We start from the raw sequence: 15528 nt of genomic DNA, 5'->3' as shown, positions 1-15528 counted from the left end.
TAACTCTCTGGGACGGAATATTGTCTTTTGTACTGCTGATGTTAGTCAAAGCTTGTTACAGGTTGCCTTGCTTTTTCAGGTTGCCAATTCACTGCCCATTTGAATGCAATAACCAAAAAAATCTGTCTTCTGGACCAGTAATTGCCATTACAGTTTTCCTTTTTTAAAAAAAAAAAAAAAAGGAAAAAAAAAGAATGAAACAAAGAAAGTGAGGAGAAGTATGCACCAGTGGAAAAATGACATTTGAGCAGAAGCCTTTCTCAAAGAATGATTTAAAAGCCTGTTTACCCGAGCAGCCGTAGGCCAAAGTTACCATGGAAACAGAAAGAATTCAAATAATATTAGCAATAGCATATCTATTATGATATTGCATTAACGATGCTATAGTAAAGGGTCACTTGTGGTTCCATTTACAGGGCTCACTTTTTAGTGATTTATCATCAATATTACAGGCTACAAATTAGAATTAGAAACAGAAGGTTCAGCCTTGAATTGGCTTATAATAGTATTGGGAGGGGGAAAAGTATTAAATTTTCCTGTTACTAGACAAAAATTTTTTTTTTATTTAATCATATGTCTAGGAGAGTTTTGAGTTTTTCATATGTGGCTAGTTCTTAGTCTTTTCCTAGAAATAAAATAATGCACAAACCATAAAATAGATTATCTTCATTTGGCATCCAAAAGTGCTGATTCCAACGGTACAGATGATACAACTAGAACTGTGACATTTTGGGGAGAGATTATTTGCAAGAATAATCGATCTGTTTTTGAGCTTGGTATTGTACACATGGCTCTTCCTGCATTGCTTTTCAGAAATACTGAAAACGCGTGCTAAACAAGGTTAGTCTCGTTTGGGGAAATGGGGCTTGAATTCCACTGTCTCTGCCAGACTAATGTGGCTGGTGCTGAATGGTGACAGAAGGAGAATTGTTCTGATGTGATTTGTCAGAATAATAATATTTTTTAGAAAGATTGCCATGGTTTGCCCCTTGGGAGTGGTGGTGGTTTATCAAGATGATAACTGCTAAGGTTCTCCCTCTTGTATCCCCTGAATTTAAATGTTTCTCTTTTTGGCAGTCAGGTCCTCACTAGCTGTATGGTTATATCCTTCACACCCACCTCCCCCCCCGCCGTGTACTACTGGCCAAGAAATGGCAAAATGAAACCAAAGATTGATTAGGTATCATAAAGCAATTTTTGACCCTTTAAACATTGACAGAATGTTATGGCTTGAGGAACTTACAACAATTTATTGTTCTTTAGACAATTATTCTATCACCTGATGACCCCTCCCCACCCAGGAAGGTGAACTGGGAAAAATAAGGAAAGACGAGGACTGAAATACAAGCAGATTTAATAGAATAAGACTAGATAATTAACATTAATAAAGAACCACTATTGATCCCAATACCAATATAAAATATACAAGGATTATACTCAGCCCATTCTATGAGCAGGAAGCTGTGCGCTCCCAGCCGTGGGCAGCAAATGTGGGACACTGCGAGCTCTATTGCTTTGGGAGAAAGGGAAGGGCTCAAGGGTCCGGCACCAGGGCAAGGAGTTTTTCTGGACTGCCACCATCAAGGGAGAGAGAAACTATGCAGCAAATTTTCTAATTTATATAGAATGTGACATTCACGGTATGAAATAATCCTGTCGCTTCATAGCCTGGGTGAAATGCCCAGGCCTTGTTCCTCCTCATCCCTGCACCTGGTGAGCTTGAAAACACTGAGACCTTGAAACCCATGTCCCGTAGCTGGCTATAAAGTAAATAAATAAATTCAGACACTAGTCTTCTAAAAGTGCAATTGTCCCAAGCATTAGAGGAGACATTATCAAAAAGTAAAATTACTGAGAGAGAAATTAATCCTGTGTTGCTCAAACCAGGACACCGAAGAGTTGACTTGGGTGCTGTCAGGACACAGCCAGAAGTTTTTAGTTGCCCAAGTTTCAATTGCCAAAAGGTTTAGCCATACATTATGTGGTTAATTTGAGTGGTTTTGGAAAAATTTACCAGACCAGTCCATGTGTTGAATAACCTGTTGTACTCACATCTCTAAGGTATATGGAAATAAGCTTCACAGAATGGTCTAAATTATATCCTATATAAATGCAGGATAGAGATACTCTAGGAGCTTTTTCTGTGTTTGGCAGAAGAATCTGGCACATGAGATGTGGAAAACTTTCCCAAAGCTATATGGTGATAATGACTGTACTAGAATGCTTGCATAGCGCTTTGCCTATTACAAAAGCTGTAAAAACATTAACTAATCCACAAAGCAAATTATGTGTTGCAGATGTATCCCTCTGCTGGGAGGAAAGCATATGTGAGTATGAGTGAGGGGAGAAAAAAAAAAGAACATCTATTAAAGGAGGTTTTATTTGGTCATTTTAAGCTTTATTGCATTTCTTTGACTGTATTTTCATACTTTCTTAACAGAAGATTTTTTTTTCCCTAGGTATATGTTAATGAAATTATAGACTGATGTACGAGAAACATATACACCTTTTTCTTTTTTGAACACAGAAAATCCAATTGTCGTGATGCTGTTTACAACCAAAGTAAATCTGAGCACTCTGGAATTATTTGAAAGAACGGCAAACAGTCAGCAAGCGCCTCTCTGTCTGAAATTATACTGTTTTTCCTTTTATTCACAGACTCAAATCTTGAGCTTTCCTGCACAAAGAAGCTTGTGCACATTTCAAATGTGGCTTTTACTTTTCTATTGCTAGGTAGTAAATTCAAGGTTAAATGATTGCTGTCTTTATCAGCTTTGTCAAGAACTGATCCTTATCTATGGTTGACTTGAACCTGTATTAATTTGAAGAGTTTAATAGAAGCATAAAGTATGTTAAAATTTAAATGCTAAGGGTACCTATTGCTTGCCAGCTCTCTAAGAGCTGTTTGCCTGTGCAGCTGGCCCGTGCATTGCAAGTGGTTGCGTGCACATACATGTACATGTCAGCAAGTGTGGGAATTAGATGGCTGCAATGGGGCTATTTAGGAGGCTGACAAATGAGGACAGTTTTGCCAGGGTGTGGGTACTGGTGATGCCGATGGTCCTTGCCGTTGCTCTCACTGAGGCTGTTGGGGCAAAGCTCCTGCCCTCTCAGGTGTTGGAAACTGGAGCCAAAGTGTGCTGCTTCTTCCTTCTCCATCTTTGCTCACTCATCCTTGGTGGTTTTGTGCTTCTCAGCCTCTTCCTCAAAAGGAAGGGGAGGAGACCTTGTCTGCCTCTCCTATAGGTCACCTTATTTTTGGGACCAGGACTAGTTCTGATTCTATCACACACCTTTCCTGCCTGTTATACCTCCTTTGTTGTCATCTTGCCATTTTTTTTTTTGGCTTGCGTGGTTTTCTATACATCGTTTGTGCAACTGTGCAACCATTATCTGTTTCAGTCTTTGGAGTTGCGTGTTATTTATATACCTGTGCTCGCCAGCATTATAAAATACTTGTATGTTGTTACCACTTATGGTATTAGTGGCATTGCTGTGTTACAAAAAATATGGACACTGGCTATTGCCCCTCCATTTTACTGTGTGCGTGTCTGTGTTCAAGGCAAGCAAATAATAAGTGTGTCTTTGGTTACGCCTGCAGAGGTGAATTCATTGGCATTCACAGATGCGGTCTTAGAGGCAGGTTACACTATCAAACTATTGTCAGTGTTGCAGTAGGGTCACCAAACTGTGGCTTTCAGCGTCACATTGTCCTCACCAGTGCTGTAGCATTCAGATGACCCAACAGCAGCAAAGGTAGCCAAGACCAGCTGGCAGCCTCTACAGCTGCTCTGTAGGAAGAGAAGCCCTTGTAGGTTTGAAGTGGGAGGTGGGATAGTGACCACTGGGTGTCGAAGTGCCCTAGGTTATGATCCCTATGCTTGCTGTCCTAATGAAAGGGAACCCGGATAACATGGGGAGAGTGAATGTTGGTGCTTTACATCAACACATTATTTGCTCGAATGCTTTTGCCCATGGACTTTTGAAGGTAGGTGCCTGTCGTCTGATCCTGACTAACACCGTGGCTGGACAGGAGCACAGTCAGCTCCTGTTCCTGCCACCGGTGGTGCTTGGGCTTTGTGTGGTATTACATTTCTGTGGCTTCAGCGAGCCGACTGTATTGGGGCAGAACAAACCCCATGTGGGTGAGTGCAAACGGAGACGTATTAGGAGAGTCCATTAGTTATAATCACTCAGGCAAAAGGAGCATCATTGCAGACATTGATTTAATGCGCAGAGAGAATCCAAAGAGCAGAAGCAAGAATAGGATGGAAAATACTGTACTTCCCTTACACAGCTGAAAGCATATGTGCAAAAACTATTTTGAAGAATAGTGTGATGGATCTGAGCTCTATAGTTAGACAGTTCCCTCCACTGGTAACTTTCTGTCTTTGGGTCTTAAGGGCACATTAATTTATAATATAAATGGATTTCCACACGTTAGCTACAGAAAATGTTCTTACCAAATGTTATGAGATTTATTTTTTCCTTTCTAAAGTCTTTAGTTTATTCGAGTAGGGAATAATGTGCTTTTTGGGTGGTGCTATTCAGGAAAAAAGAGCACTTTTAAGCTGCTCTTGGTATATGAAAGGCATCTATAAGCTTTACATTTGATACAGAGATTTTTAGGCTATTGGCAGGGATTCTGTATTTTTAAAGGCTTTTCTGTTTTCTGGGTTTCGTGTACTTTCATTTTCCCTTTGAAGTGTGTGGGAGAGTGCAGAAGGGGAAATGCTTCATTATGTCCATGAATTATTCAGGTACGGTTCTAGGAGTTAACATTACTTTAAATAGCTCAAGGTCTTTCTTTTTCCTTGAGTATATCTCAGTTTTCATTCTTATGCTGGTTGTATGTCATGTTTCTTTGCTGAATACAGGTTTGATGAAGTACTATCTTTTGACAATGTCTAGAAATCATTTCAGACTTGAAATAAGTATTTAATTCTGATCTTTTCCAGCATCAGATATGCAGTTACCCTGAGTAGATACAGGTGAATTGTCATACATATGTCTTTACAAAAGAATAAAATTATTCTCCCTGGAGTGTGTTTTCCATGTGCTCTTACAAAAGCATTGATCTCAAATAGCCCCCCGCATATATTTCTACAGTAAAGAAAAAAGGATTCTGTAATATTAAATACTGACATACTATTATGCATGCAATACTGGGCTGTTTTTCTTTGAGAGGAATTTTATAAATCACATTTAGTGTCAGCATTTCAATGGGGAGGCATGAACACTAAGTCCTTATAGTTTGAAAAAACCCAACCCAATAAGATATGAAAATTTGTATTCAGAAAATAATTAAGAACAATAACTTAGAGGAAGATGATCAGAAAGATATCTAGAGGCCAACAAGGGGAAAAAGGAAAAAAAACAAACAAAACAAAAAACCAGAACCCAAAGCGTTCTTTTGAAAAGTGAGTTTTTAAAATTTTGTTATTGTAGCTCTAAAAATATCTCTGAAAATCCAATGATCCCATTTACGCAAATGAGATCCAGGCTATTATGTCAAGGGAAAAAAGCTTTGAAAAATTATTTCCCTGGATTTCAGGGCCTTCCTCGTATAGTCTAAAGTGTCAATGAAGTGCAATTACAGATTGTTGAGAAGAAATGCATCTGTATACAACACAGATGATGATGATGAACGGTGCTTCAAAGAGGGATGCCCATGACCAAAGCTCATCTGCTCGGTTTGAGTTCTGACAGCAGCGAGCATTTTCCATAAGCACGCACCAGGGGAAGCGCAGTGACCAAATGCTTTCCAGGCAAAATAGTGGTTTTGCTGAGCACAGGTGCAAAGTTTGATCAAAAGACTCATTAGAGATTAAAAAGTAGTCAGTATGTTCAAGTTCATGATAGTGTGACCCGAGTTGACTTTCAGCACTTTCTGTGAATACTACCTAAAGCCATGTATGTGTCTGACGGAAATGTTTATGAACTGAGTAATTGCAAACGTGTCAGTGCCTCAGTCTTGTACCTTTATCAAGTTGCTCACTGGACCTAAAGTTCTCAAAGGTCTTGAACAATCTCCAAGCAATAGCCAAGATTTTGTTGCAGTATCTCTGTACTGTAGTCAAATGGCAATCTGTCACCTGTGTAAAAGAACCCTGAAAATCACTGGAAAATGGCACATCCCAGTGGCAACCTGCGGATGGATACACAAAAGCACCAGTCAGAAAAAAATCTGCATCCCTTACTGGGGAAAACAAAATTTGTCAGCGTTCAATGTCCCTCAAGATACCAGCATAGAAAATGAAAAAGAAGCACAAGCCATTGAACATGGTATTGACTAGGGACTGCATGTTAATTAGAATAAAATTACAAAATAATGTATACAACTCTCCAAAGATGCTGGTAATGACAGAGAACCTGTGTCTGCTGCCGTCAGGACCTTGCTGTTACTTTATTATATCAGTGATACTGGGAGCAAGAAGTCCAGAATAAAAATGTGTGAAAACATCAAGAAATGAACCTTTTGATTAGTGCCATTGATTGCTGGCTGTTTCAAATGGGCACATTTGTCACCAAACCCCAATTATTCTTCTTGATTTTGCATATTAGTTGTAAATATTCAGTTCTACATGGATTTACCCTGCGTTGTTTATATATATTGTGCAATTGATACGATTTTGCTAGGTCCATTTTGGAATTGAATTGCATTGCTTAACAAAATAATATACTTCGGTGTATTTGTATATTGATATGTATATTTTATTGTCATTTTTGAATACTGGAGTAGTCAGTTTTTAGATGAATATACTATAATTCCATAAGCAGTAATTTCACGAGTTATTTATGTGTGTAAGTTGGTTATTTGGAATAATAATTAAAAACCCCACATAGTAGAGAGGGCTTCATAAAGAAATGTAATTTGCTTTTTGTTGTTTGATTAAGCCTAATGGTAGGTTTGAGACCTGTTACGTTGGGCACTTTATATGTATTTACTACTAAAGCTGTTCTTATTTATTTCAGCTTTCAAACTCATTTTAAGTGCCATAGACCCTGAGCTGGAACAGGGCTAAAAATAATGAAATGCCGGACTATTCTGGAAAAAGACTGAAAAGTCATTTATTATGCATTAGATTTCCTTTGAGTGATTATATGAAGGGAAGCTGGGAAGAGAGAAAGACAGAGATAGGGAAGGAAGTCGCCTTCTGCAACCCTGAGTAAACTGACTATGCAGATACACGCAGTCTGGCTGGGAGGAGCTGTGTGTCTAATACTTCTCTATCCCGGTAACATTTCACTGTTTCTGAAGTATATCCATGCACATCACTGCGTATCTTCTATCTATTTCTTAAGAACATGAAGAACGTCTGGGCCCAGTCACAACTAAATTGGGTACCATTGAGTTCAACGAGCTTTGAGTAAAGTATGTAGCTGTTAGATGAAGAACAGCAGTTTATACCTCTTGGTTTTGCTGAAAGAATTTTAAATCTGAAAATTGGTACTGAAAAGTTACTGATGACTTGAAATATTCTTGGGTTGACATCCTGTTCTGCTACAGCCATTATGAGTTATCAAAAGCAGCCTGAACCGATGGACAAATTACTGCTTTTCATTCTGAATTAGTAACATTTAAATAGCATATCACTGTTAAACTGTTGTTTAACTAGAAACTTGTTTAAATAGCAGTGGTAGTTCACTAAGTCAAAGGGGAAAGAGTGGTAGGTAAACTAGGGCTGCAGCGTATCTTGACCAGGAAAAACTGAGACACGTGGGCAAGTGGTCGACTAAGTAAGTCTGTTCACAATGTTCTTCTCAGATTATGATCAACTTCCAGATCAGCTGGAAGAAAAAAGCACCGTCATGTTAATTGGGGTTATAATTTCCATTATAAAGGCAAAATGGTGGCAGAAATAAAGCAGGAAGCAGACACCAGAAGTAGGAAATATGTCTTACGGCAGCTTCTAAGGGACTATTACAGAGTCAATAAAGAGTTTTTTGCCGCAGAGCTTCTGTCTTAACTAAATGGTTTGCCTCCTGGAATAAATAAAAGGTATGCCACCATAAATAAACAACAAATGTTTCTTTGGGACCTTGATGGAGGCATTCATTTCTTTTTCTTTATGTAGCAAAGCCTTGAAACTATTCACTTTGAATTCTCTTTAGGGGTTGATCTCTCTCTCTCTCTCTCTTTTCTTTTTTAAAAATTTAATTGTGTTATTCTAGCAGGTAGCAGCAGTGGTGAGGGGGAGAACGTGGAAACGGTCAAGAGATATTAAACTTCAAAAGAAATTAGAATTGTTACTAATTGTCATAGCAACAAAAGAGTAATGGATCCTGGTGAGGAGGCAGAGGGGCGGATGACATCGGCATGCACTCGCAGTGGTACCACTGAGCCACTCTGTGGCATTAGGCAGGTCATTCTAGGAGCCCTTTTCTCTTATTGTATTTTTTTAATTTTATGTTTTCAGAAAATATTACTCAGTTAGGACAGCCCTGGGAACCTAACACGCTCTGGTTGGGTGTGCTTTTATGCATTCATGAGTTGGTTTCTGTTTTGTATCACCCGCAGAGGTGGGAGATGAGAGCAAGCAAGCAGCTGGACTGACATCATTGACACCCCTGGCAGGTAGAGCAGGTCTCTCTGCCAAGCCCTCATTCTCACCGTGATGGGCAGTAGTTGCTTTAATTTGTTTGTTCCCAGTTCTGTGGTTTGTCCCTTTATAAAGAACAAGTGAACTCCTGGGGAAAGAGGGAGACCGTTTCCCTGGTGGAGGTACTTCTGAGAAGAATAAACCTGGAGGAGCTTTTCTTTGTCACTTTAGCTTGCCTACTGTTGTTGGTGCAGTCAAAAAGGTTGTAGGAAAGGGAAGGCAAGGGGGTTGCAGCTGTGTTGGGAATGCAGCAGGGAGCCCTCAGCTCAGGTGGGCAAGTAGGGATGTTGCTGGGAGGAGGAGGCTGCACATCATGTTGCAGGACAGAGGCTAGATGGAGCACAGTTTGCCTCCACTCTGAAGGTTACTGGAAGTGAAGACTTTCCTGAACACTAATAATATGCAGGGGGAAAGCTGTATGCAAACTTTTTCCTTTTGGTCTGTCTTACCTGGTGGAGTTTCTTCACTTTAGAAAACTGGGTACTTCAACAAACCTGCGTACCCCAGCCTTTTTCCATTTTGTCTGCAGTGGCATGAAAACCTTTCAGCTGTTGCTTAAAAATTGCAGGGATTGTTCTTTTCTTTTGCTTTTTTTACGGTAATAAAACACTACATAAACAAGGTTTGTTGTACATTCTCTCAGCAGTTTAATATACCATTTGATCAAGCTCCAGTGTATAACAGTATCTAAGTTTAAAAACTGAGTAAAAAAACCCCCACATCTTCCTTTGTTTAGACATCGTTTCCTTGTGTTCATCTGCTCTTAACTTGCCATAATCATTGATTTGCCTTTTGAAATACAGCTGGTAATAACAGTTGGACTGAAGATACTTCAGTCATGTCAGGCAGTACTCTTGGAATTTGTGAAAAGAACAGAGATCAAATTTTAGAAGTGTCTTGCTGCTACTATTTTGAAAGATATTTAGGTACTAAAGGATAAACATAGCCCTAAATGAGATTTTCAATCTTCAGTGTTTCACTAGCTCCCGCAGTGATTCAAAAGTTAGTTAAGTTTTAGGCTATCTGTAACATTGCTCAATGTGTTTTCTCCCACTTCCATTTAATGCAGAATAGTTTTTCTTTAATTTTTTTTCTAGTAAACTAGTTTGTTATGTGTTAATGTAAATTCAGACTAGAAAAGTTTGTGTTCACACAAGTATCAGGTACAGTAACCTGATACAATGCATCTATGTATTGCATTTTCATGTTTTATCTTTATGCTTTTGTATCGTACAGTAATAAATAATTTGATTCTTGTATGTCTATGTTTTGTCAGGATGAGGAAAAGAAAGTCACTATGATGAAGGCTTGTCAGCAGCTCTTTGAGTTAAGACAGAGGGAATAAGATATGTTTGATGTCACTATAAAGTTCATGTGATGTATATTTTCCTTCTGTACAATGCTGCTCGCTGCTTGTGTTGAGGTCTTTGCTCTTGACAATTGTCACTTTCTGTGCTTGGCATCTGTAACTATAGTAACAGCATTAGCAGTGGATTCTGTATCTCAGAAGAGGTTTTCTCATGCTGATGGTAAGTCAGGGAAAGAATGCAGGAAAAAGTCCTTGTGCTGCCGCATGTTGTTTGTGAAAGAGTAGAAAACAGAATTTGAAGAAACAATTACTCAAAAGAGTTGAATAAGTGTAAGTTGTGAGTGTGAATAAGAATTGGGATCTATGATGGGGGGGGGAAATACTTCAAAGGATTAGAAGGAACATAAACCAATATGATTGGAACAGAAGTCAGGGAGGGCTTTTGCTTGTTTAATGTATACTGCTATTACATTTCTCTGCTTTCTATACAGCAGATTATTATACAGAGATTTCACAGACAGCTTGATACTTTGGGATGATCACCTGGTCTCTTTCACACTGAACTTCCATGTTCTCTGTGTTACATTTGTGTTGGGAGCATGCGAGATGTATGGGGTGCCAGCATCTCATGCAGGATCTACTGACTTTTTTTGCTTGTGAATGGACTGAAGAATTAAGCCCGTTGTGATATCACTTGTAGATTTTCAAACAAAATGCCAGCTGGAAAATGCATGAATTATTTTTGATTAGGTGTTGGTGACTGTGGAGAAAATCATGATATTATCAGGTCAAAAGAAATGCATCAGAGCCTGTACCTGACAGTGTATGATACTGTGATACTAGTTATTCCCCTTAGTTTAAATCACAGTCATTCTCTCATATCATACTAATCATAAATGCTTGACCATAGAATAAAATATACATGGGAAAACATGCAGAATGAATATCTCCTTTAATGCATTGAGCATAGCAACTTTAGGTTGGTAGGGGCTGGAGAAAACAGTTGCCTCATCACTTTCCAAAGTTGCCTGTGGTGAGCGTAGGAATGGGGAATAAGAAGGAAGTGAACTATCTGGTGAGGGTTGCCTTCTCTCTGCTGCTGTTTCTTTCTCCCTGGATGGCAGAGAGGAGAGGCTTCCTTCAGCCATGGCTCGCTGTGTGTGGCTCTGTCTCCCGTTGGCGGTGCGTCTCTTCCCAGACTGGTTGTTATTGCTGTCTCTGGCTGCAGGCACTGGTTGTCCAGGCAAGGCTTCACAAAGGCTGAGCCGAATGCCATTTCACGACCTCAGCTGAAGCCTAAATGATGATATTGTACTCAGAGTTTACAGAGGAAAGATGTCTACCTGAGACATGAGTAGTTATTTTATCTTCTGAGAAGCTAATCCTTCCCCTGTAGGGAAAAATGTAGTGCAAAAAACTACTATTTTTCTCTCTTTTGATTGTAGCATCTTCCCACCCCCCACCTCCCACCCCTTTTGATTTTCCAGAGGATGCATTGTAAAAATCTTACTTATCTGTCTGGTTAAAACTTCGCAAACAAAATGAATCACAAAAAGGGAATGGGGACCTAAGCAGCTACACTTCACAGTCAGGCTTTCTTCTCTGTCCATGTAAGCCTATACCACCCACCTTAATACTTTTAAAAATTCATGAGTTGATCATTCGTGCCTGAATTTCCTGTTTATCCTAAATTTGTGTCTCTCTATACCTTGGATAAATAGAACAGTAAATCTCTCTTCAGAGGATATTGGTAAGGGCAGGCAGTGTGTAGAATTCAAAAATTTAATGAAAAACAAGTACCAATGCTTTTATGTTGTGCTAAAAATAACAGTTTTATGCTTCATAAAAAGTTACGATTAAACTTGGAAAGACACAAACCCACCATTGAATAGTACAAAAAACCCCTTATACCTCTGGGGTTTTTTTTTGTTAAATATTTGAGATCCTGTAAAAACAGAGAATGGTGACAAATATTTTTCTACTTAGACAGTTGTTTCATACAATTTCTCACTAGTCCAGTGTTAGTAGAAAAATTTTGTGTAGCTCCTACTTAAACATATTTCCCAGGTCTAATTTCTCATTATTTTGTGCAGAATGGTTTGGTTAACATGTCTGTCTAAATGCTGCTTTTTTTTTTTTAAATATATATTAGGATGTTTTGAATAACTTGGGTTCCTGTGAGTTGGATGAAGATGACCTAATGCTTGACTTGGAGTTCCTAGAAGAACAGCATCACCATCGTTCTGGTAAGTCCGATAAATACTGAATATCTTCAGTGAGGTATTATTATTCTAGAAATATAGAGTAAATGTATTCAGTACAATTACCTAGAAATAAAAAAGTCATTATCTTGGAAGGGGAAGACCAGTATGCATTTCGTAGTGTTGTTTCTAAATGTGTTTTGCCATTTAATAGAAAGATACTTTTTACACTGCATTTGGACTTTGTATGGACAGTTATGAAATGGAAGTGAATTTTACAGCTAGAGAAGAATTCCATCACCAAGGGCAGACCCATTTGGTTTTCTAGATGCTTAAAATGACTACTGTCTACCAGGTAGTTACTAAAAAGACCACTGCTGATACAACTGCAATACTTTTTGTGTGTGCAGAATAATATGCATCAAGTAAAGAAGATTTGACTTGAGACATGAGTGTAACTTGATCCTTTCTCTCACTGTTGCTTAAGGCACTGTTGCACTGCCTTGATTAAGAGCAATAACCAAGGTCAACTTGTGGTGTGTTAAGAACAATTTTATAATAGGATTACAGAAGGTCTTGGTAAGCCGTGGCACCTGCAGTGGGTAACCCTGCATTTCCTTTAGCTGGGACATGGGATGGTGTAGGGCCTAGTCAGTGAACAGGAGAAGTCCTGCTAATTCCACGGGCTTCAGAGAGGCTTAAAACATACGTGAGATACATGAGAGCTCTGAGTCTGTGCTTTGTTGTGGCACTCTGTTATGGTAGTGACGTGCTTTTAATAAGCTGGAGTAATTCTCGCTCTCTTCTACTTGCTGTTTTCTGACCCCCTTTCTCCATCCACCCACATAGGTACCTATGGTGCACATGTGCACAAGTCATGCAGATTTGTGTGGAAGTGGGTTTTGAGAGACGTGTGCCTGCCGGTGTGTGTCATCTTCAGTTTTGGTCCCTCCTTTGCTGCAAATCTAGCAAGGTTTACAGATAAACTGCTTGAATTGTGCTCCTGTTACAAATGTTCTGTGTATGATAATTCTGGGAATATATCTGAATTATCTCTGTGATAATTCTGTTTAACCGTTGTATTGTGCTTTTTAAAGCTGTTTACGTATCTACTTATAGGACAAAAGATCTGTTCCGTTTTGTTTAGTAGAAAGCAAGTAGCCAGAGAGTATGGAGGATTGTAGCAGCAATACGCGTATGGTCATAGTTTCTTAAATTGCTTGGGGGGGGGATGCAACAAATTAACTGCACAGAAAAGGCCCTTTCTAACCACTACTGAATAATGCTATTAACTGGTTACAGAAAGTCAACTTAAGGGTGAAGAAAGGTGGGTCAAAAAGCTTCAAAACCAAACATTCCATTTCATAAGGAATCATCGTGTTTAGACTTGTTCATTCGTTGCACCTGTTGGAAACTGTTAACTGTTGGAAAAAATTAACTGGCAGAACCATTTTCCATAAATAAATTTCCCTAACATGTTGCACTTTGCCTCACCTGTGTTTTCCTCCTCTTTTATATTTATAAAGCACTGAATTAACAGTGATGGAAAATTTATGTCCAGTATATTATTATAAAGATTTGTAGCAGCATCTAGAACAGCTAAGATTATAATGTCTAAATGACATACTTGATGGAAAAATAATTAAGATGGAGATGTGATGTGACACACGATCCTTCTACTCTTGGCTCATTATCCAGAGCAAATGAGGTGCTTTTAAAAAAGAAAATCTACATTGCCCTTTGAAGAATGGTGACCATTTCTATTCTGAGCAGTAATGTAGAGATACACGTTGCAGTGTGCACATCATCTTTAAACACAAAGATGTTTATCTTATTAATATTTGCTTTTTGATTTTTAGCTGGAAAAAAATTTAGGATTTACCTAGTTGTCACTCTTGGTTTTGAGTCATTCAGTTGGAAGAAAGAGTTGGAAGGATAGAGCCACAGTGTAAGTTGATACAATTTCACCAAATAAAGCTGATATCTTTACGCTGGGTTAGGCTCTGGTACAGAATGGTTAGATGTGGCTGTTTGTAAGTCGTCATCTTAATTCATGTTAAGATATTGAGGTAAGAGGCTTGATTTTTCAGAGTCTTTTAGTATTTACATACCGCTGAGGTACATAAAACCCTGGAGTTTGATACTGACATCTAAACATTTTTGACAAGTTGCTTTTCTGATCGCTATATTAAACTGTTGCCCGCTTCCAAGATTTAAGACTTTTCAACCAAAATTCTTTCTAATAATTCCAAACCAATCTATTCTCTGTTCTCACTTTTGGGCTTGTTTTTTTTTTTCTCAAATAGGCCTCTCCATTCATAGCCAAACAGAATTCATCTACACTTCTTCAATTAAAAAACATTATCAAATATTATTGATACAATATTTTTTATAAGCCCTGGAATACAAAAGTGATCAAGTTCAAGATAATCAAGTAATCTAATGCAGAGCTTTAAACTTCTGTAAACTCATCGGTTTGGAAGTGATTGTATTTCTGGGCATTTCAATTGCATATCAGCTGTTGCAGATAATTGGGATGCAATACATCTTCTAAAAGATCTTTAATCTTGCCCCCTTCATAAACAAGTAGACAACAGATTACACACTGAGGATGAGCCAGTATTGTTATGTCAGAATTGTTTATTCTAATTGAATTTGAATAAAACCAAGGGGATATTTAATTCTTTCAGTATGTGACTAGCCTGAAAACCGAGTATTTGATTTTTCCATAATATTTGCTTGTAGATGGTTTGTTTGGACTCTTTGTAAAGGCTTCTTTAAGATGATGGGATTGATAGTTTGCCTATCTTGCTTCACCAAAAATCATTCAAGACAATCCCAGACATACAGATTTGTGAACGTCCTCTTCCCCACTGGTACCGGCTGTCCATTCTATATAGGATTCAGCCCTGCATTATGTCAGCTTTACATATTTAAGCGGTTTTGTAGCAGTATTTTTTTTTCGCCTTCCTAACAAGTTCCTTATGTTTTCTAATACTTGAAAAGGATCTGTATGTCTGACATTCACGTGTGTATTGTACTGAAGTCAAATGGGAGTTAATACACGTGCTTCTAGATCTTTTATCAAAATTAAGGTGTTTTATGAGTATAAAAATATGACATGAAATGCTGCTTTTTGCATGGAAATTTTAAATTATTCTCTTCTGGAAGTCAAAGTTATTAACGCTATAGTGACTATTTGTAGTGCAATAAAAACCCTGTTGATGTTATACATAATTACAGCATTTATTTGGTTAAAGGCCATCAGTCCTAGAGCCACATTACAATTCACTTGTGCCTCGCTTTGGCTCTTTATAAGGAATTCTGTGGGGAATTACTATAGGGGGAAATGTTCCAAGAGAATCTCCGTTCAGTATTTTAACAAACACATTGAAATACAAAGAGGTGTGATTGG

The 15528-nt window shown here is 38.4% G+C and overlaps 1 protein-coding gene across 9 annotated transcripts in view; it reads left to right on the top strand.

The window, feature by feature from the left end:
- The window catches only part of CCSER1 (coiled-coil serine rich protein 1), a 724562-nt gene that overhangs the window by 143257 nt on the left and 565777 nt on the right, over nt 1-15528 (top strand). For all 9 annotated transcript variants that reach the window (XM_074589579.1, XM_074589576.1, XM_074589574.1 and 6 more), the window contains one exon: nt 12065-12158. In XM_074589579.1, the coding sequence (XP_074445680.1) occupies nt 12065-12158 (94 nt within the window). The remainder of the gene's footprint in view (nt 1-12064; nt 12159-15528) is intronic.

This window comes from Larus michahellis, chromosome 5, assembly GCF_964199755.1.
Source record: "Larus michahellis chromosome 5, bLarMic1.1, whole genome shotgun sequence".
In the NCBI taxonomy this organism is placed as follows: Eukaryota; Metazoa; Chordata; class Aves; order Charadriiformes; family Laridae; genus Larus; species Larus michahellis.
Note: the sequence above shows the minus strand (reverse complement) of the source record. Positions and strands in the feature narration are given on the sequence as shown.